The sequence below is a fragment of the Moschus berezovskii genome, chromosome 9 (assembly GCF_049115385.1).
Source record: "Moschus berezovskii isolate FMDL1 chromosome 9, NW_MosBer_1.0, whole genome shotgun sequence".
NCBI classification, from domain to species: Eukaryota; Metazoa; Chordata; class Mammalia; order Artiodactyla; family Moschidae; genus Moschus; species Moschus berezovskii.
Genome location: NC_142468.1, coordinates 45,916,608 through 45,937,577, shown reverse-complemented (window position 1 = coordinate 45,937,577; position 20,970 = coordinate 45,916,608). Strand labels below are relative to the sequence as shown.

Genomic DNA, 20,970 nt, shown 5'->3' with positions numbered 1-20,970 from the left:
TTTTTATTGGTAAGTAGTAGTCCATTGTCGGAGAAGGCAATGGCAAGCCACTCCAGTACTCTTGCCTAGAAAATCCCATGGATGGAGGAGCCTGGTAGGCTGCAGTCCTTGGGGTCGCTGAGGGTTGGACACGACTGAGCGACTTCACTTTCGCCTTTCACTTTCACACATTGGAGAAGGAAATGGCAACCCGGGGGACCCTTGTGGGCTTCTGTCTATGGGGTCACACAGAGTCGGACACGACTGAAGTGACGCAGTAGCAGCAGCAGTAGTCCATTGTATGAGGATACCACAGTTTTATGTTTTTTATTCTCATGGACACAGAGTGGACACAGAGTCCACAGAGTTGACAGAGTCTGATTTTCAGCAATTATGAATAAAGTTACTATGAAATGTTCATGTACATGTCTTTTTTGTAAACATATTTTTGGTTTTTGCCTTGTTTTGGCCACGGTGCACACATACGGGACCTTAGTTACTTGACAAGGGGTCGAACCTGTTCCCCTTGAAGAAGTCTCACACACTGAACTACCGGGGAAGTCCCATATTTGCCTTTAAAGATGATATATTCCGATTTACATTACTTATAAAAGTAAAATATGCAAAATATAGAGAACATATAAAATCATAGTGAAGAAGAATGAAAAGTCATAATTATTGCCCAGAATTTTATGTAACTAAGTATGATCGCTCAACCTAAAGAAATATTTCCTCATGGTGGAAAGGCAGCAGCAGACCACGGGCCACGTGTTCAGACCAGGCCATCATTTGGTCATGACGTTTGCCTTCTCAGCTATCCAGAGCAGAGATTCACAGAGGACAGTGTCTTGTGCATGGCTGTCCCCAGAGTCAAGGATGGTGCCAGTGCTAGTTCATTGACCAGGGACTGTACTCAGCAGGATGGCAGGCACTTAAGCAAAAGTGCCTTGACTTTCTCTCCTAAAGGCACAAACATTGCCTGTTACAAGAATTTACGCACTTAACAATTACCTTCAGAAAGTCCATCTGTCCTGGTGAGGGACAGTGCCAGAGGACCAACATTCCTTTGGAGATAGAACAGAGGTGCCACTGTAGGCACCAGCCTGAATTGGTTGCTCATCTCAGGTCTGCTTCTGGGGAACCTGGAGTCCCTGAGGCTAGTTTTCTCTGGGAAATGAGGGTTAGATGCTGGATGGCCTCTTAGGCTTCGTCTAGATCTGGGATGGGTTATGAGCTATCCAGCCTCTGGATTCAGGAATTTTTCTAAGTGCTGCTTCATGTCTCCATGTGAGTGCTTCCCAATTCTTGTTCCTTTTGGCCTGGTTATGTCTCAGGACAGAGGGGTATCCTGTAGAGGTACCCCATTGCTGGAAACCACTGATATGTGAGCAGAGAGATGCAAATATACACATATTCACATACAGCTCTAGGTTAGAGATTGGCAGAGTTAGTAAAAAGACCATGTTGACAAACCAGCACTGTGCCAGACACATACAAGATAGATACCTGGATGTCGAATCTGTAAGTTAATGGCTAGATGGATGAATGAACAAGAGAGCAAAGAACAAATAAATGAATGGCCATAGAAGAATGTAAGATGTGGGGTCCTGGTCAAAGCAAGAGCAGTCAGTGTATGATGCTGACAGCACGCATGGAGGAGAGAGGAGAGGCTCGTGGAGCCCTGTCACAGCTGCCTTGGAGGGACATGGCAGTCACTTTGTGTTTATCTCAAGCAGCATTCAGAAACCACTGGTGGATTCTGGAGAGTGAGGCTGCCTGCTTCCCAGTGTATGAGCGTGAATTGTTATATTGCCATAACAACATACCATAGACTAGGTGTTTCAACAACAGAGGTGTATTAATATTTTCTCACAGTTCAGGAGGCTGGACAGCCCACGATCAAGGTGTTGGCAGGGTTGGTGTCTGGTGAGGGTTTTCTGTTTGGTGCTGACAGCTGTCTTCTCACTGTGAACTCCCATAGCCTTTCTTTTTGTGCATGCATGTAGAGAGAGCATGTTTGCAAGCTCCGTTGTATCTCTCCTTCTTATGACATTAATCCTATCAGACCAGGGCCTTGTTACCTCATTTAGCCTTAATTATACCCCTTAAAGACCCTGTCTCCAACTACACTCACATTGGGTTTAAGGCTTCAATGTATGAAGTCTGGGAGGGGGAACAATTCAGTACATAGCAGTATGGTTCAAAAGCCTAAGGACTTGTACATCAACATGGAGCCAGGTGGGAAACTGAGTTTGGAACTTCTGCATTTTCCATGGAGGAAATCCCTGGCTGCTGACCAGTGTGGTAAAACTGTGATAACACCACTGTAACAATACTTCCACAGCATTTTACAAAGTGCCATCAACTACACAGCTACACAATTTTAATTTTCCTGGCAAACCTATGAAGTAGGTCTTGTTGTGCCCATTTTGCAGATGAGAAAAGTGAGCAGGAAAAGTGTCTGGCCCAGAGCCACATAGTCCATTAGTGGTGAAACAAATCCCTCTGCTCCAATTCATGTCACAGTGCTCAGATCTTCCCAGTGAGGGACTCACAGATTTCCTTTCCACTTCCGGGCTTTCCTTTTCATTTCAAGATATATTCAGGAGGCTTTGGGGAGTCTGTTACTTTTGACATGAAGCAGCTAGACCTGGTGCATTGCAGATACACTAAAAATTACCTCAGGGGCTTCTCTGGGGCTCAGTGGTAAAGAATCTGCCTGCCAGTGCAGGAGACACAGATTTGATCCCTGATCTGGGAAGATCCCACATGCCACAGAGCAGCTAGGCCCGTGTACCACAACTATTGAGCCTGTGCTTTAGAGTCTGGGAGCTGCAACTACTGAAGTCTGAGTGCCCTGGAGCCCGTGCTCTGAAGCAAGAGAAACCACTGCAATGAGAAACCTGTGCACTGCAACTGGAGTGTAGCCCCTGCTCTCCACAGTTACAGAAAAACCCACACAGCAGTGAAGAACTCGCACAGGCAATAAATAAATTTTTTAAATTATTTAGAAAAAATTACCTCGGGCTTCCTTTGTGGTTCAGCTGGTAAAGAATCTGCCTGCAATGTGGGAGACCTGGGTTTGATTCCTGGGTTGGGAAGATCCCTTGGAGAAGGGAAAAGCTACCCACTCCTATATTCTGGCCAGGAGAATTCCATGGACTGTATAGTCCATGGGGTTGCAAACAGTTGGACACAACTGAGCAACTTTCACTTTCAAAAATTATGTCACAAGCAAAAATTAGGTAAAAGTATTTCCATTGAACTTTGCGACCCCATGGACTGCAGCACATCAGGCTTTCCTGTCCATCACCAACTCCTGGAGTTTACTCAAACTCATGTCCATTGAGTCAGTGATGACATCCAACCATCTCATCCTCTGTTGTCCCCTTCTCCTCCTGGCTTCAATCTTTCCCAGCATCAGGGTCTTTTCACATGAGTCAGTTCTTCGCATCAGGTGGCCAAAGTATTGGAGTTTCAGCTTCAGCATCAGCCTTTCCAATGAATATTCAGGACTGATTTCCTTTAGGATGGACTGGTTGGGTCTCCTTGCAGTCCAAGGGACTCTCAAGAGTCTTCTCCAGCACCACAGTTCAAAAGCATCAATTCTTCAGTGCTCAGCTTTCTTCACAGTCCAACTCTCACATCCATACATGACCACTGGAAAAACCATAGCTTTGACTAGGCGGACCTTTGTTGGCAAAGTAATGTCTCTACTTTTTAATATGCTCTAGATTGGTCATAACTTTTCTTCCAAGGAGTAAGCATCTTATAATTTCATGGCTGCAATCACCGTCTGCAGTGATTTTGGAGCCCCAAAAAGTAAAGTCAGCCACTGTTTCCCCATCTATTTCCCATGAAGTAATGGGACCAGATGCCATGATCTTAGTTTTCTGAATGTTGAGTTTTAAGCCAACTTTTTCACTCTCCTCTTTCACTTTCATCAAGAGGCTCTTTAGTTCTTCTTCGCTTTCTGCCATAAGGGTGGTGTCTTCTTCATTTCTGAGGTTATTGTTATTTCTCCCAGCAATCTTTATTCCAGCTTGTGCTTCATCCAGTCCAGCGTTACTGACATAAGTGAACAGAGAAAACTTTCCCTGAGTCTAGTCATCTAACAGTTTGTATTTTGCTTTTTAAGTGCTAAAATTAAACCTGTCTTATTCTCTTGGTCAGTACAACAGGGTTTGGATTCCTGATTCTGAAGAAGTTTGGAAGTCTGCTGAAATATCAAAGGACTATAGAGTTGGTGACAAAGTCTTACAACTCCTGCTGGAGGATGGAACGGTGAGGGTCCTTGGTCCTGGCTACCTTTATGTATAAAGGAGGAACTGTGGGTGTGTACAGGAGGGACAGGCAGATGTTGCTGTGGGTACAGCCCACGGGTGGGCACATGAGGGGCAACTGGTGTTGTGGATCCAGCTGTGTTCTTATGCCCCTCCCCACCCGCCCTGTCCCTACCCCACACTACCTTAAGATATCAAGTTTCCTACATCAACTGAGTCTCTCTCTGGAGTGAGAAAGAGTGGACAGGTCTGTGTTCTGCGCTGCCTTCCTGGGGATTCAGCAATGTTGGGAGGATGCTGAAATACAATTTTATTTTGGTTTTATAAGTCTCTGCACAGAGATGGGGTGAAAATGAGAAACTTGGAGAGGAAGTTATTTGAGTCGTTGAGCTATAAAGACGTCTTACTAGATCCACAGCTAGGCTGACCTTAGGTTTTTAGAATCAAGTCTTTGGGTGCAGAGCTGGACAAAGGATTTTCATGATCTATCTGGATTTGGGAGTTCGTCTGGGGAATATCACGTGAATATTAAAGTGGATTTCCAAGGTATGGAAATGTCTCTTAGAGACAGAACACGATATTGCCATCAATCAGACTGTCCTGGATTCGGGGGTCATTTCCTGGAATTCTGGGAAGGGAGACAAAGCAGTTTAAAAAGGGCACGTGCTCCAGAATCAGACTATCTGGATTCAGTCCTACCACATCCCCTCCCTAAGTCTGTGCCCATGAGTCCTCACCTTCGTCACGTGTCAGCTGAAGTTAGCAGCAGCAGGACCTCACGGGGCTGCTGGAGATCAAGTGAGATCATGCTTGGGAGCATATGCAGATGCAGGAGATGAGGCCAAGATGCTATTCTTTCCACTTAGTCTTCCCATTACCAGCAGATACTCCTGGGAGGCAATTGTTGAGTCTCAGTCGTCTGATTAGGGATCAGGTGGCTTTGGAGAGAAAAATCTCAGGGCGTAGCTGCAGTGGCAGTGTGCTGCTTCAGTAACATGAGCAGGGCTTCAGGTGGCCACATTCCTGGCCCTGAACCAGCTGCCCGGACGGAAGAGGAGGGGGAGAGGCAGATCAGGTGACAGGCGGCCACTCTGTGCTTTATTTAACCCATTGTCTATACCATGAGGGACAAAGCCTGCTTTGTGTAAGAAAATGTCACCTCTGTCTCCAGCAGTCAATCCCATGTTCTTCACATTCACATTTCCCCCCTCCCCCAAAGACTGTCTCTTCCGTTTGTCTTTCCCTCTCTGTTTCTTTTACACACAGAATGTACACGTGTTGCACACACAGACAGTGGCTCAACTGGAAAAGGAGGTTGTTGTTTTAAGACAGATAACAGAAAAACTCAGGAAAAGTAAAAAATTATATATGAGTAGCCCTTTTTTAAATCTTATTCTTGAAAGTGTATAGGTTACGAATAGCCTGCTTGGGGCAGGTCCATAAACATAACTGCATTGATAATGAGCATGCAGCTGCTCCGGGGACCTGTGCCCAGTTGTCCTGGAGTGCCCTGAGCTGCTCTCCTTATGGAAAATGGCCCAACAAATCAAACCCCCTGCCAGCACTGACCGGAGGCATCACAACACAGGCTTCAGAGTCAGCCAAACATGTTAACATGTGTGACCTTGGACAAGGAGTTTAACCCCTCTGAATCTGTCTCCTTAACTCTTAGTTTGGGATGGAAACCAGTGCAGAGTACTTGGCCCAGGGACTGCAGAGCGGGCTTTTGCTAAGGGGGCATCTGGGTCTTCTTTTGCACCTTGTGCCTTCCTGGGAAGGAAGGCAGCCGGGAAGGTGGAAGGGAAGCAAACCTGCTGGGTGACTTTGCTCAAGTCACTTCCCCAAGCTGAGAAATGAAAGTACAGGAAGGTAGAACAGGTGGTAAAAAGGGCCCTGAATGTTCTGACACCTAAAAGACCCAAAAGACCTCTATTCTGCTCAGGCAGTAACTTCTGGAATATGCACTGGTGAAATCCCACAAAAGAGAGGCTATCCTGGGCTAGTTACTCAGCCCATGGCTGAGGCTGATAGAAATAGGCAGCCCTGCAGCAGGAGACGTGTGCCCCTGGGAACACAGGCAGCTGCAGACAGGAGTCACCTTCACAGGGAGCTGCCCACAGACAGACTCACCCACATCGGCTCCCTTGGACACTCCTCACCACAGAATGTCAACTTCCAACAGAGATGCAGCAACCTTAGAGCTTCAAGGGACCTTAGATCACTGAGTCATTTAGCAACAGAATCTTATTTTGAATCACAAAATTCAGCCCAGAGGCTGAATCACATACAAGTAGAGCCCCTGTGTCAGAAATTAGACAGGGTGCCCAGGTCCCTGGCCATATGGCTTCCCTGTCACCCCTCATTGAGGGCTCTGTAGGTCTGAGGACCCCAAACCCAGTCCAGCTTGTCTTTTCACAGATGAGAGAAGGGAGACCCCGAGAGGCTGAGTGACACGCCCTAGGGCATACAGTCAATACCTTGATTCCCTGGCTCCCAAAAGTCAGATTGTTTTCTCACTGCTATACATCCATTTGTTTTCCAGAGTGCCAAAGAGGGGTAGATAGGAAAGAGGACAGTGATTCAGCAGAAACACTCCAAATCTTTTACTTCTAGAGCTTTAATTTCATCTTTGTCCAAAGGAGCTGGATTATTCCGTTGATCCTGAATGTCTGCCTCCACTTCGGAATCCTGACATCCTTGTGGGTGAGAATGACCTCACAGCCCTCAGCTACCTCCATGAGCCCGCGGTGCTCCACAATCTCAGAATCCGTTTTGCAGAATCCAAGCTCATTTACACCTACAGCGGTAAGGAAAGCAATTCCAGGAGAGTATGAATGACACTAAAACTTAATGCTTGCTTTCTAGAGTATCCTGATTATGTTTTAGATTATGTTTACATTAGAAATGTCGACTTCTGTCAAAATGTGTAATCACACCTAAACATTTGCCCAGATTTCTATCTAAAAGGTACAGACATCTGAATGTAGACTATCTGTTATAAAATGAACTATCTAGTTGGGAAGAGTCTTCAACGAAAATTAAGATTGGACTACCAAGAAAAACGTATGTGGGTCAAGCTTGTGTTTGAGTTTCTATTGGATGTGATAAGTTTATTACTGGAGCAATGTTATCATTGTGTTTACGCTGAGGGTGGTAAGAGCCTCTCAGTTTTAGGGCATTGCCATCTGTCGTCTTGTCTAACCTTAAGAGTGGCTTATAAATGTAGGTGGCATCATCAGGGAACTGAGATTCGGAGCATAAAGTGACCTACCCAGAGTCACACAGCAGGTTTCATAAGTGGCTGAGCTGAAAGTTTCTCTAAAGACCTGAAGAGGTGACATCACTGCATCCAACTTCTTTCCTCAGGAATCATCTTGGTGGCCATGAATCCTTACAAGCAGCTGCCGATATATGGAGATGCCATCATCCATGCCTACAGCGGGCAGAACATGGGCGACATGGACCCACACATATTTGCTGTGGCAGAAGAGGCATACAAGCAGATGGCCAGGTAGGGCTCCCTCTTATTCTCCCAATGCTCCTGCATTTGCTGGGCCCTCACAGTGGCAGGGAGACAGCTGGCCCAGTCTCATTAAAAGTGACCCTCAGGGACTTCCCTGATGGTCCAGTGGTTAAGAATCTACCCTGCGATACAGGGAATATGGGTATGATCCCTGGTCTGGGAACTCAACATGTTGCAGAACAACTAAGCCCCCTACTACAACTAGGGAGTCCATGCAGCACAGAGATCCTGCATGCTGTTCCTAAGACCAGCAGCTAAATAAATAATTAACTTTTAAGTGACCGTCAGACTGGAGGGGGTGCTTGGAAGAGCAGACTGACTTGTACCAAATAGCAAATGACTGTTAGATATAGCTGACCTTGCTCCACCAAGTCTCCTGGTTTTACTCCTCCTAGGTAGTCCCGTCGGTCATATCAATCTGGGAATAGTCAGTGCTTTTCTTGCAGTGTGTTTGGTTGGAAGAAAATTGATTTATTCTCCGCTATGAGATGTTTAGGCTTTTTTACCCATCCAAGGCAGAAGACTCTAATGATAGATGAGCACAGGTTTTAGCTGTAGGGTATTTGAAGTTTTATGCTAATTTTGCCTCTTCTTTCTCGTGTGGTATGTGAAGTTCTTATTTTGGTAGCACAGGACAAGGCACTGTGCACACACTCCCACACATCACCCTGAGTGCCCTCAAAAGAGCCCATGATGAGGATGCCCAGGCAGTGGTCAGACGACTGAGATTTGAATCCATCCACCCAAGGTCACTCAGCAAGAGAAAGGCAGAGCTGGGATTTTCCTTCAGATTTCTAGATTCCATGTGTAATTTCTTTTACTCATAACTATTCTGTTTTGTCTTCAGCATCCTGATCTGTAAAAGGATCTTTGTAGATCCTTACAGTTTGCAAAAGAATTTTCATAGACAGTGGTCTCGTTTGAGTCTGGGAACACCTCTGTGAAGTCTTCTGAGCTGCCATCAGTGCCTTATTTCCAGATCAAGACTTGAGACACAGGACCTGAATCTGCTACTATTTACCTGGACACAGCCCTGAGCTCCCTCAGCTTCAGGGTCCTCATCTGTGAGCTAGATGCTCAGTGACTTAAACACAGTAGAAATTTGCATGATTCTCTCATGCAGAAAAGTCTGATGGGCAGTCCAGGACTAGTATGCCACCTCTACCACTGGGTCATCAGGGACCCAGTACTTCCCAGCATCCTGATCCTTGGGGCAGGACCCACATCCTCAAAGCCAAGCTAGTGCTCAGCCCTCTTCTCTCTTTTCGAGGCTACAGAGTGTCCCAGGGAGAGGGTGTGTCCCTCCTGGTTAAGGAGCCCTCCCAGAAACCCCACAGAGCACTTCTGCTCATAGCTTATTGGTCAGGATCTACTCATATGACTATGCCTAGCTGCAAGGGAGGCTGGGATATGTAGTCTTTTGTATGGGCAGCAACATGCCCACTAAGAACTGGAGCTTAGACCCTAAGAAGCATGGGGAGGATGACTATTGGGTCTAGAATTATCAATTAATAACCAATCACCTGGGACACTTGAACCCCATGTCCTCAAACTCAGCAGGTGTCCTCCATGCTCCAGTCAGGCCATGAGAGACTCTGTGACTCCCTCTTGTTTGAAGCACATCAGAGGCAGGGGGACAGGCCAGCTTTGCTCTTGAGGACGCCAGCTAGCCCCGAACCTGCCATCCCTACTCAGTTGCTGTGACAAATGATGTAAATTCCTCCTCTTTCCTCAGCTCTGGTGGTAGCAGGGAGACTCAGAGCAGAGGGCAGCCAAGTCTGACAGTGCCAGAAAATAAAGATCTTGAAGGTTCCCCCCAAAGTTGCCAGTTACCTTGGCTTCTGCTGCAGCAGGTTTCCTTTCAGCCCTAAAACACCATGGTTCTAGGATTTACCCTGGCCCCTGCAGGTCTTCAGGGCATCTGCAAGATTAGAATCTGTGTGCCTCAGAGCATATAGGACTACTCCTGGGTGTCAACAGCGTGAGCTCATTGGAGCTTCAGAGCTGAGCCAGGTTCAAACTTGAAGAGCCAGCTTCCTCTTGAGGCCTGTCTAACTGCAATAGCATACTGAACACAAAGCAGGCTCTTGTTGGACTTGCTGATACTACACTGGGAATCAGGAGAGCTGGCTTCAGTAACCCCAGGGTGTCATTCATGTCCTTAGCATCTTAACATCCTCTGTGGAACCAGGGACTCTCTCTCTAATGTCCTCTCCAGAGTTCCCAGGGAGGCTGTGTGTTCTGTGCATCACCGAATCACTGTTACAGTCATCTGTAAAATGGACATACAGTATGTGGTTTAGGATTTTTGTGAGGTTTAAATGAGAATCCTTGTAAATTATTCACCAAGAACCTGACACACAAGCAGTGCTAGGATGGCACTGTAATATGGTTCTACCATCATCAACTTATGACATGAAAAGTTTAGTGTTTTTTTTTTTTGAGATCTCCATGTTATATAACAGAGTATGTTGTCTTATGGAGCACACGTTTCCAGGCGCATCTCAAAGTAAATTGCTGTCAAATAATGTCTTAAAAATGTTTTTATATTTAAGTGAAAGGAGAAAGGAGGTGACATAGGCCTGAGACTGCTGTCCTTAGAGACTTACATGCAAGTTTGGCCCATGGTGAGCCTCTGGGAACTTGGATTTCAGGAGGGTTCATAGAATTTCCTAATTGCTGAGTAACAATTATGAGTGGCTCACTATACCTAAACTGTTTGTGTGAACAAGGTGGTTCAGGCTGAACATCTGCTTTCCTTCTGGGCATCTGGAATTTTGGTATGTGATAGGAGAGGATACCTATGTGATTGCTGCTGCTGCTGCTGCTAAGTTGCTTTAGTCGTGTCCGACTCTGTGCAATCCCGTAGACGGAAGCCCACCAGGCTCCCCCGTCCCTGGGATTCTCCAGGCAAGAACACTGGGGTGCCATTTCCTTCTCCAATGCATGAAAGTGAAAAGTGAAAATGAAGCTGCTCAGTCATGTCTGACCCTTAGCGACTAGCCCCCAATAAAAACCCTGGACACTGAGTCTCTGTTGAGTGACCTGGGTAAACAGTGTTTCCCATGTGTTGTCATAATTCATTGCTGGAGGAAGTAAGTGCATCCTGTGTGACCCCCCTGGGAAAGGACTCTTGGAAGTTCACACCTGGCCTCCTCTGGACTCAGAAAATGTGCCATTGACCCATGCTGATTTGCTGTCTCCTTCTGGTATAGTAAGTCTTAACCATGAGTACAAATGTGTGCTGAGACCTGTGAGTCCTCCTAATGGATCACTGGTCTGGGATTGGCCTTGGGAACTCTCAGTACAGGGGACACAGCAGGAGACAAAGTTGTGTGTTCAGCAGGATCACAGAAGACTAGAAGAAGTTCACTGGCATGTTAAAAAAGTTACATTAGGATGATAAAACCAAGTCCCTTCTTCTAACTTATCTGCATTTTTATTAGTGCGTGTATATTGCCTTTTTAATGGGAAGAAATGAACATTTTAAAAGAATTTTTTAAAAATCCTTTTGTTTGCCTTAGAAACAATAAAAACCAGTCAATAATTGTAAGTGGGGAGTCGGGTGCTGGAAAGACAGTGTCTGCTCGCTATGCCATGAGGTACTTTGCCACCGTCAGCAAGTCCAGCAGTAATGCTCACGTGGAAGACAAGGTCCTAGCATCAAACCCCATAACTGAGGTGGGTGCCCTGTGGGGATGGGCAGTGGGGGCAGAGGCGTGTATGTGGAGAGGCGGGCTGGTTCATGGATATGGGTGTACCTTGTTTTATTACGCTTTGCTTGATAGTGCTTTACAGATATTTCTTTTTGTTTTTTTTTTTAAAAAAACTGAAGATTTATGGCAACTCTGTGTCAAGCAAGTCTTATCAGCTCATTTTTCCAACAGCCTTTGCTTATTTTTTGTCTCTGTGTCATGTTTTGATAACTCTTACAGTGTTTCAAACCCTCCACCAGCAAAAAGATTACGACTTGTTAAAGGGTCAGATGATGGTTAGCTTTTTTTTTTTTAGCAAAAAAAAATTTTTTTAATTAAGGTGTGTACATTGTTTTTTAGATACAATGCTATTTAATACACTATATAGTATAATATATATTACACTATATAGTATAATGCAAACATAACTTTTATCTGCTATGGGAAACCAGAAAATTCGTGTGAATTTTATTGTGACATTTGCTTTATTGCAGTGGTCTGGAACCAAACCCATAGTATCTCCAAGGTATGCCTGTATGTGGTCCTTTAAAGACCAAAGAAGTAAGGGCAGGAAAGAGCCAGGAAATCTATTTCCCAGTGGGATTTGTAGGAGACTGGAGCACGGATTGCTGGTTCCAGAACTTCTCTGCTCTACTTGCTGGGCTAGAAGTTCTTCCATCAGGATTTTAGGAGTCCCCTGTTTACATTTATATCCCAGGGGAAATTTCCTCAATCACAGACACAACTGGTATACTGAGACCAGCAATGTTCTCTATCCAACCAACACCAACTTTCATAAGCTGGTTTTTAAACATTCAGGAATTTTTTTTGCAAATTGTTGTTAAAGCCTTGGTAGTTTGAAATCAGGCATGGTGGAAGTATTTACACCTTTCAAACTGGCAGATGTCACATATCCAGGCTCTTCCTCCTCCCTTCCCCAAGACTGACTCATTAGCACACCACTGACTTGGCCAGACATATGGGCAAGGCCACCTATGATGGCACCAAGGAGTAAGGAGACAGCTCTCAAGGAAGAAAGAGCATCTGACAGCCCAGGGGAGAGGGCAGTGAATCAATTTGGATTTATTTGGAAGTGTAGCAAATAGTTAAGACTGTTAGATTCTTAGACCATTTCTTTCTGCTCTCTCGAATCAAAATTCTTAATGAATATTTATCAGGCCACCTATTTTGTTCAGGTCACTATGCCTGATAATACAGGAAGTAAGGAAAAGATTAAGGTCCAATCCCCAAGTTTTAAGACTCCTCTAACATAGCATATTTTAAACTTAAATAGAAAGATAAATCATAACCCAAGATAGCAATAAAAAGGTTGTCAAGAAACACTACGCTGTTCAGTGCCCACAGGATAATATTGTGTGGCTGTTTCTTTAGGGTTGGTCTCACCTGCAGTTACAAGCTCCATGAAGGCGGGACCATGTTTACTTGGTTCATCTTCCCCTACTGAGCATGCGGCCATGGCAGGTGCTGAGTAAACACAGGTTGTCTGAAAGTATAATGACCTGGACAGGAGTGCAGTATTTGTGCATAAGAAAGGTACTTCTATGTGGAGGGTGCCCAGGAAGGGAGAGGGCAAGAGGAGGGTCAGAAGTCAAGAGTAGAAGTAAAAAGCAAAAATCATGCTCAGTGTGGGAGGGATGGTAGAGGGCTGTTTTTTGGTTGAGTAGAAAGTTTGAGTAGGGAAGTGATAAGATAAGGACAGAAATAAAGGTTAGATGAAGGAAGTGGACTTCAAGCATCTCTAATATTTTAGTCATAGAGGAGTTGAGGCACTTTATATTGATACTATCTCATTTAATCCTCCCAACTCTGTAAGATGCATGCTTATATTACAGATAGAGAAATTGATACTTAGAAAGGTTCTTGCTAGCATCATACAGATGGTAAAAATGAACCTGGGGCCATGAAACATCATGCTTTCCCTGATCCTGCTCAGTGTCTACCAGTAAGATTGAGGAGAGCCTTGAAGTAAGATTGAGGAGAGCTAAGGCTATGTTTTATTCTCTGCAAGCCCCTGCCTTCCAGCCTCCCTCTCTAATCAGATCTTCCCCTAGCATACAGGATTGGATTTTACTATAACTGCTCCAAGAATATGGATGCAAAGGTTTTTTTAATGTTGCTATGTTTTGTAGGCTGTTGGAAATGCCAAGACCACCCGCAATGACAACAGCAGTCGGTTTGGGAAATACACGGAAATTAGTTTTGATGAGAGAAATCAAATTATAGGAGCAAACCTGAGAACTTACCTGCTGGAGAAATCCAGAGTTGTCTTTCAAGTAAGGATAAAAATATTAGTTAAATTTCCTTTTTCCCAACTTTTATAGTGTGGCTCACATTTATGTATTCATTAGACAACCTATGTTGTTTGGTGACTTGAAGTAGAATTTTCCTATCTTTTATTTGCAGCGTGGGTTATTTTTTTCTGTTTCTTAAAAATGAAAATTGATGATAGGTGCTGGGAAAGGTTGGGGGCAGGAGGAGAAGGGGACGACAGAGAATGAGATGGCTGGATGGCATCACCGACCCGATGGACATGAGTTTGAGTGAACTCCGGGAGTTGGTGATGGACAGGGAGGCCTGGCGTGCTTTGATTCATGGCGTCGCGAAGAGTCGGACACGACTGTGCAACTGAACTGAACTGAACAGTATCAGTAGAATTTCACAATCAAGGGAAAAGTTTATGACTTTCAATTTTAGGCACTTTTAAAATTCTTAGCATTTAAAGATCATTTGTCTTTCTAGGACACAAAAACTACTTACAATAGACCAAGTTGTTACTTTTTTTGTATTAGGAAGAGAATGGGATCAGAGCTAGTGAGGTGGGGTTTAGAGAAAGATTCTTCTGTCCATAAAATGGAGAAAATTATCTTCATTTTGACGCAGAAGGAGAGAAAGTAAGCCTTGTATTACAAGGAGTTTCTTTAAAATTTCAACTGGTACAAATTACATTATTCCCATTTCATAGAATGTTTTCATTTAATATCATTTTCTGTGAGGTGGTTGTTTGGAAGGTGATCTTGGACCACCAGGTTGGGTCATAGCAAAAACACAGGTAGATGTCCATATCCATGAGATCAGATTAGCCATCTAAGCCCCTCTTATGGAAAACCTCACATTTTCATTTGTAAAGGTCTGGTGTGATTTCAGGATTCCTCTTTATTTTACAGTCAGAAAATGAACGAAATTACCACATTTTCTATCAGCTTTGTGCATCCGCACAGCAGTCGGAATTTAAACATCTTAAATTAGGTACGTAATGCACTGTGTGTAGAAGAGTCTCTTGTTTTTTTTAAGAATTTAAATTCTAGGTTAATCTCTTCTTCTTATAATAATATCACTTTTAAAAAGTATTCTGTCCAAAAACATAAGATCCTTCAGTTCCAGGAGTGGAATTGATGCATTTAACTAAGAAGATAGATTCGTTAGGGGCAGGTTGGTCCAGGAATCAGGTACCCTTCAACCCCAGGGTTCTTTTCAAAGCTCCAGAGCAATGGAGATCTTCCAGCTAGAATCACCTGAAGAAGGCTTCTGATCACTGGGACTTACTGATCTAAGTCCTCAAATTTTATTTTTATCTGAATTTCCTTGGATGGTCATTTTTCTAGGGTATGACATATTTCCCTTTCTCCTGAGACAGAGTATCTATATCATAATTTGAACGTCCTTGAAGATTCAAAATCATTATTAATTGTAATCATAATTAATGAGCCACTTTTCCTTTAGTGCGAACAGCCCAACTCCTGTGGTACCTCAGCTCTTCTGTCTTGGTCACCCGGGCTGAGTTGGTAGATAGAATTGTCTAGTGTGCTGGAGTTGAGTGCACACTCTCTCATCCTGAAGAATCTGCTTGCACTTGTAGAATCTAAGTTTCTTCAGATGTTATGATAGTATCCATGCCTTATCTGCCACACAGAATGCAAATACTGAATGTGGAAGGGCTTTCTGAAGTGTCACTTACTATTCAGATTTAGCTGCACATCTGGTTGTTCTCTTGACCATGGTGATGTTTTTATAACCGTATACACATATGAAAACTCATCAGATTTTCTACAGTTCATCATACATTCAATGAGCCTCAGTAAAGCTATATGAAATTGTTAGCTGTGGGAACAAAACCCATGTGCTCTGGAGTCAGGCCTGCACTTTACTTCTCGCTCTGCCACAGTCACTATTTGACTATGAGCGGGCCATTTCTTTTCTGAGCCTCAGCTTCTGAGTCAGCAATGTAGAATTCTAAGGAGTCAGTGGAAAAACATTTGTGAAGTGCTTCATGTAGCACATTCAGTGTGAACTGCTCTTCTTGCTTCTGATAAACATGTCTGTTCACCTTCTTGTGTCACAAGCATCACGATCTTTTGATTTCAGGGAGTGCAGAAGAATTTAATTACACGCGGATGGGGGGCAGCACGGTCCTTGAGGGCGTGAATGACAGAGCCGACATGATAGAGACTCAGAAGACCTTCGCACTGCTGGGTGAGCGAAACACCCCGTCCCGGAGTGGCCGTCTCTCTAAGCATGCGGGGGTGCCCAGCACGCCTGTGTTCTGAAGACATCCGGTCACTTCTGAGTTTAGGGTGTGGTTGTCCTGTTAGTCGCTCAGTCGTGCCCAACTCTTTGTGACCCCATGGACCGTAGCCCACCAGGCTCCTCTGTCCACGGGATTCTCCAGGCAACTGGAATGGGTTGCCATTCCCTTCTCCGGGGGATCTTCCCAACCCAGGGATCAAACTCAGGTCGCCTGCTTTGCAGGTTGATTCTTTTACCATCTGAGCCACCAGAGAAGCCCAATTTTAGGATGAGTCAATCAAAAAACATATTTAGAGGCCAAATGATCTAGATTGTGCATTTCCCTTGACAGATCTAGAAATCAACTCTTTTGCACTCAGGCTCACTGGCTTGCTGTGAGAAGCATGAGCCATAAACCCTGTGGATGCTCATAAGCTCTTCCAGGCTGACCACAGAGAAAACAGGTGAAAGGAAAGGTTTGAATCAGTTTAGAGGTGTGATGTTGAGCCTACTTGGCCTTGACAGGTATCCTGATGATCATGGTAAAATAAGAGACACCTATATGGAGTTCAGTATGCACCAAGCACCATTCTAAATACTTTGTTACCTGTACTAATTCATTTAAACCTTATAACCACCTTATGAGGTAGATGCTTTTTTTTTTTTTTTTTTGCATTTACAGTAGGAAAACTGAGGCATGGAGATAGTAAGTGATTTACCCAAGGTTGGGTTGGCTAGTAAAGAGCAGAACTGGAATTTATACTCAGGGTCTTTAGACATCTCATTTGTATACAGAAAATCTGATCTTTAATTGCTAGGATGCAGACCCAGGTGAAGTAGGTACTCTTCAGTTTTTTCCCACCTTGCCTTTCCCACATGGAGCTCAAGTTTGAAAAGACTACAAGTGATATGTATAAAAATAGCCATTCATTTTCCCATTTTGTATTAGTCTAGACATACATACAAACCAGCCAGTCAAAGCTTCTGATCAATGTGAGACTATAGACCATTTTTACATCTTACAGAAAATATTATCTCTTATTAGCCCTAGTTGTTTTCATTGTTGTGGCCTAGTTGACGATATTTGAATGCAAAAGGCAAAGAACTTGAGGTTAAATATATCAGAGTAATAGGCAAGATGAGCACAGTTGTGTAATTGAGCATGAACACAAGATGGTTTCCTAAGCACAATTTCCATCCAGTTCTGTGCCTTCAAAACCGCTTTAGGATTCCCCTGGTGGTCCAGTGGTTAAGACTGCCTGCCAGTGCAGGGAATGAGGGTTCAATCCCTGGTTGGGGAGTTAATATCCCACCTTCCTCGCATCCAAAACCACAAAATATAAAATGGAAGCAATATTGCAACAAATTCAATAAAGACTTGGTCCTTACCCTTGGGTCCTTACCCAAATTCAATAAAATGGTCCACATGAAAAAAAAATATCTTAAAAGTGACCAGTTTAAGAAGGGCAATTTAGACAGTGTCTAATAATGTGATAAGCAGTTTTGGTATTTATTAACATGTTCTTAAAATGATTTCAGTCTCTGTGTAACATGCTCCATTGAGAGGCAGCACGAGGAGGGGACAGGCAGCCTAGCTCTGGCAGGGCTTCCAGGGGACCTGTCCTTCCTTCCCACCTCTGTAAGGTGTCTCCTCACAGTGAAATGATACAGGCAACAAGAGGAGGCTTTGCAATCATATAAGCAAGATTTAAAAGCCAAGTTGGCAGGACTCTGGAGGTTACCCTCTCTAAGACTTAGTCTCTTGATCTATAGAATGGCTGTATTCTCTACCCACAGGACACTTGTGACAACTGGTAGGGAAATGCACACAGCACCATGCTGAGCACACAGATACTTGCTAAATGTTCCTGCCTGCTTTCTGTCTCTATGAACTATACCCTGTCGTCCAAGTCCTAACTGTCCTTTGAGCAAAACCATCTCCTCCTCCAGGAAACCCTCCCTAATTATTGGAAGTAGCAGCAGCAATTTTTTCCACTTTATCACATACATTAGATCATTTTACAAATGTCCACACCAGCAAGGCCAGGACTAGCATGGGACAAGAGAGGCAACTGGGGTGCAAAGTTTAAGGAGTGCTTGCTGTCAGGATGGCATAAGTGCAGAGCTGGCCCTGGGCACCTTGCTTGCGTTACCGTGGCCCCAGCCTTGCACACCAGGCCAAGATGTTTTAGGTAAAGCCCCCAAATTTTGTGGGGAATAAGTAAGTATAGCAGTCTGCTACCTCCAATGGCTGATAAAGGTGATGGCTGCCCACTGTGCTGTGTGAAGTGGGTGGGAAGAAAGAGGCAGAACTGTCCTGCTTCACTCCTTCCCAGGATTTGTCTCAGAGAGTGACTGGGCGTGGCTGGCAGGATGACCATAGAATCTGTACCTGTTTACTTCCCACCAAGTCTTATTATTTAAAAACACTAGCCTGGTGACCTCCTCTCCTCTGATGGCCTGCGCTTGGCCATTAGACCTCACAGTTTAGCCCTTAATTATCTATTGTCATGAATTTGCTCAGGTTTTTTCCCATGCCTCATAGAATAAATCTGTGACTTTGCACGTGTGTGTGTGCTAAGTCGCTTCAGTCGTGTCCGACTCTTGCGACCCTATGGTAGACCTCCAGGCTTTTCTGTCCTTGGGATTCTCCAAGCAAGAATACTGGAGTGGGTTGCCATTTCCTCCTCCAAGGTATCTTCCTCACCCAGAGATCGAACCCACGTCTCTTGCGTACCCTACGTTGGCAGGCAGGTTTTTTACCACTAGCACCACCTGGCACATGTCAGTTATTATCTCTGGGCATCAGTTTCCCCATCTGTATACTGGGGCAGCAGCGAAAATACTCAGTCATTTCAGTTATCTATTGCTGTACTCCAAATCTTGGTAGCTTAAAAAGACTATTTTTGATAACATATGACATAATTTATCTGTTCCTTTATTACAAACATTCAGGTTTATTACTGGATTATTGTCGTTAAGATGAAACTTTAATGAACAATTAATCCCATTTAACAAGTAACCATGAAAATTGAAACAATCCACTGTTTTAAATGATCTAACTATGAGTGTTACTCTTTGAGAAAGTGACTTACGCCAGTGGCTCTCAATACTGGAATATCAGGTCACCTGAGACTTTTCTTTTAAATTCTCACATCTAGATATCACCCCAGATCTATTAAATCTGAATGAGAATATCTGCAAATAATGGTATATCTGAAAGAGAAAAAATAATCACGCAGAAACTTCTCATTCTAATTTATGAACTGTGTGAAAACTTTGAGATAGACATTTCCAATTAAAAATGTCTAACTCTGGGCTTCTTTCCATCAGGAATTTATGAACTAACATTCAATTTCTACCCTAGTCAATGGATCTAACAAAACTTCTCATTTTAAAAAGATCAGGGACTTCCCTGGCAATCTAGTGGTTAAGACTTTGCCTTCCAATGCAGGGAGTGCAATTTCGATCCCTAGTCAGGGAGCTGATATACACCTGCCTCATGGCCAAAATAACAAAACATAAAACAGAAGCAGTATTCAAACAAATTCAATAAAGACTTTAAAATGATCCACATTTTAAAAAAAATCTTTAAAAAAGTACCACTCCTTAAAAAAATCAGATTTTTTTTTTGCTACAAAATTTTATTTTCCAAAGTTCAATTAAACTCAACAAAAGAAAATCTTTATAGAGAAATATACAGTTCTTAATGTTTCTCCACATGCATGCATTGGAGATGGCTATGAGGCCTCTAAGAATAAAAACTTGATCAATAAGCCAGATACAAAATAATAAATATTATATGATTCCTCTTATATGAGGTATCAATAATAGGCAAATTCATAGAGACAGAAAATAGAAGAGAGGTTACCAAGAGCTAAGGAGAGGGAGGAATAGGGAGTCATTCAATAATAACTACAGAATTTCTGTTTGGAATGATTTTCTTTAAAAGTCGTGGAAATGGATGGTTGCACAATATTGTGAATGCAGTTTAACTGCCTTGAACTAGACATTTTTAAATGGTAAAAAATATAAATAAGTAATATGACAATTTATCATTGTCTCTTGTGACTCTGGGCTGACTGAGCTCAGCTGGGCACTTCTCATGTGGGGACTCTTGTCAGGTGGTGGCAGAGGCTCGATCAGCTGAAGCCTTCTTCTGTTACATGGGCTGGAGTGACTGGAACTGCTGGGGGCTGGGCAGGCATTTCTCTCTCTCCACGTGGCCTTCCTCACGCATGCTGGTCTCAGGGTAGATGGACTGCATACGAGGCTAGCTTCTCCCAGAGCCAGTTCCAGTAGGCTCAGGTAGACTCCATGGGTCTTTTTATGAACCAGCTTCAGAAGCAGTGCAGCATCACTACTGCTTGTGTGCTTGTTATCAAAAGCAAGGCATAGGATCAGCTCAGAGTCATGACCCTCAGGGAGGGAACCACAGAGAGTATGAACAATTGGAGGGTGCTGCATTGTGGGGGGTCATCTTTGGAGCGTAGCCACCACAGTAGCTGTTAGGGATGTTGTGGGAATTAAGAGAGAATGTCTTAAATGGTTTGTGAACTGTGGTATGCTCTGTCTGTGAGAGATCAGTATACATTTAATGAAAGCATTACCTCACTGCATGAATCACTAAAAAAATGTCTTTGGCTAGAGGTTGGCAGATTGCAGCCTCTTTTTTATAAATAAAGTCTTATTGGAACACAGAGGCACTCTTTAAACTATGATCTATGGCTGTTTTCATGCTATGATGCTAGAATTGAGTTCTTGTGACAGCCTATAAAGCCTAGTAAGAAAACACTTGTTGACCCTTGTCCCAGGTGATAGAGTGAGCATAGTTGATGGGTTCCTTAGTCTTTTATTGAAATTTGTGAAGGGACTTGTGGGTGGAGTCGTGAGCCTAGCTTCAACCCCAGTATATCTAAAACATGGACATCTCCTGAGGGCCCCTGACCAGGCAAAGAAGTTTGAG

The 20,970-nt window shown here is 43.8% G+C and overlaps 1 protein-coding gene across 1 annotated transcript in view; it reads left to right on the top strand.

Moving 5' to 3' along the window:
* Positions 1-20,970, top strand: part of MYO5C (myosin VC) — a 131,681-nt gene that overhangs the window by 13,096 nt on the left and 97,615 nt on the right. Inside the window, exons 2-8 of the mRNA XM_088839615.1 lie at positions 4,153-4,263; positions 6,902-7,067; positions 7,629-7,773; positions 11,310-11,466; positions 13,631-13,774; positions 14,666-14,747; positions 15,864-15,971. Coding sequence (XP_088695741.1) covers positions 4,153-4,263; positions 6,902-7,067; positions 7,629-7,773; positions 11,310-11,466; positions 13,631-13,774; positions 14,666-14,747; positions 15,864-15,971 — 913 coding nt within the window. The remainder of the gene's footprint in view (positions 1-4,152; positions 4,264-6,901; positions 7,068-7,628; positions 7,774-11,309; positions 11,467-13,630; positions 13,775-14,665; positions 14,748-15,863; positions 15,972-20,970) is intronic.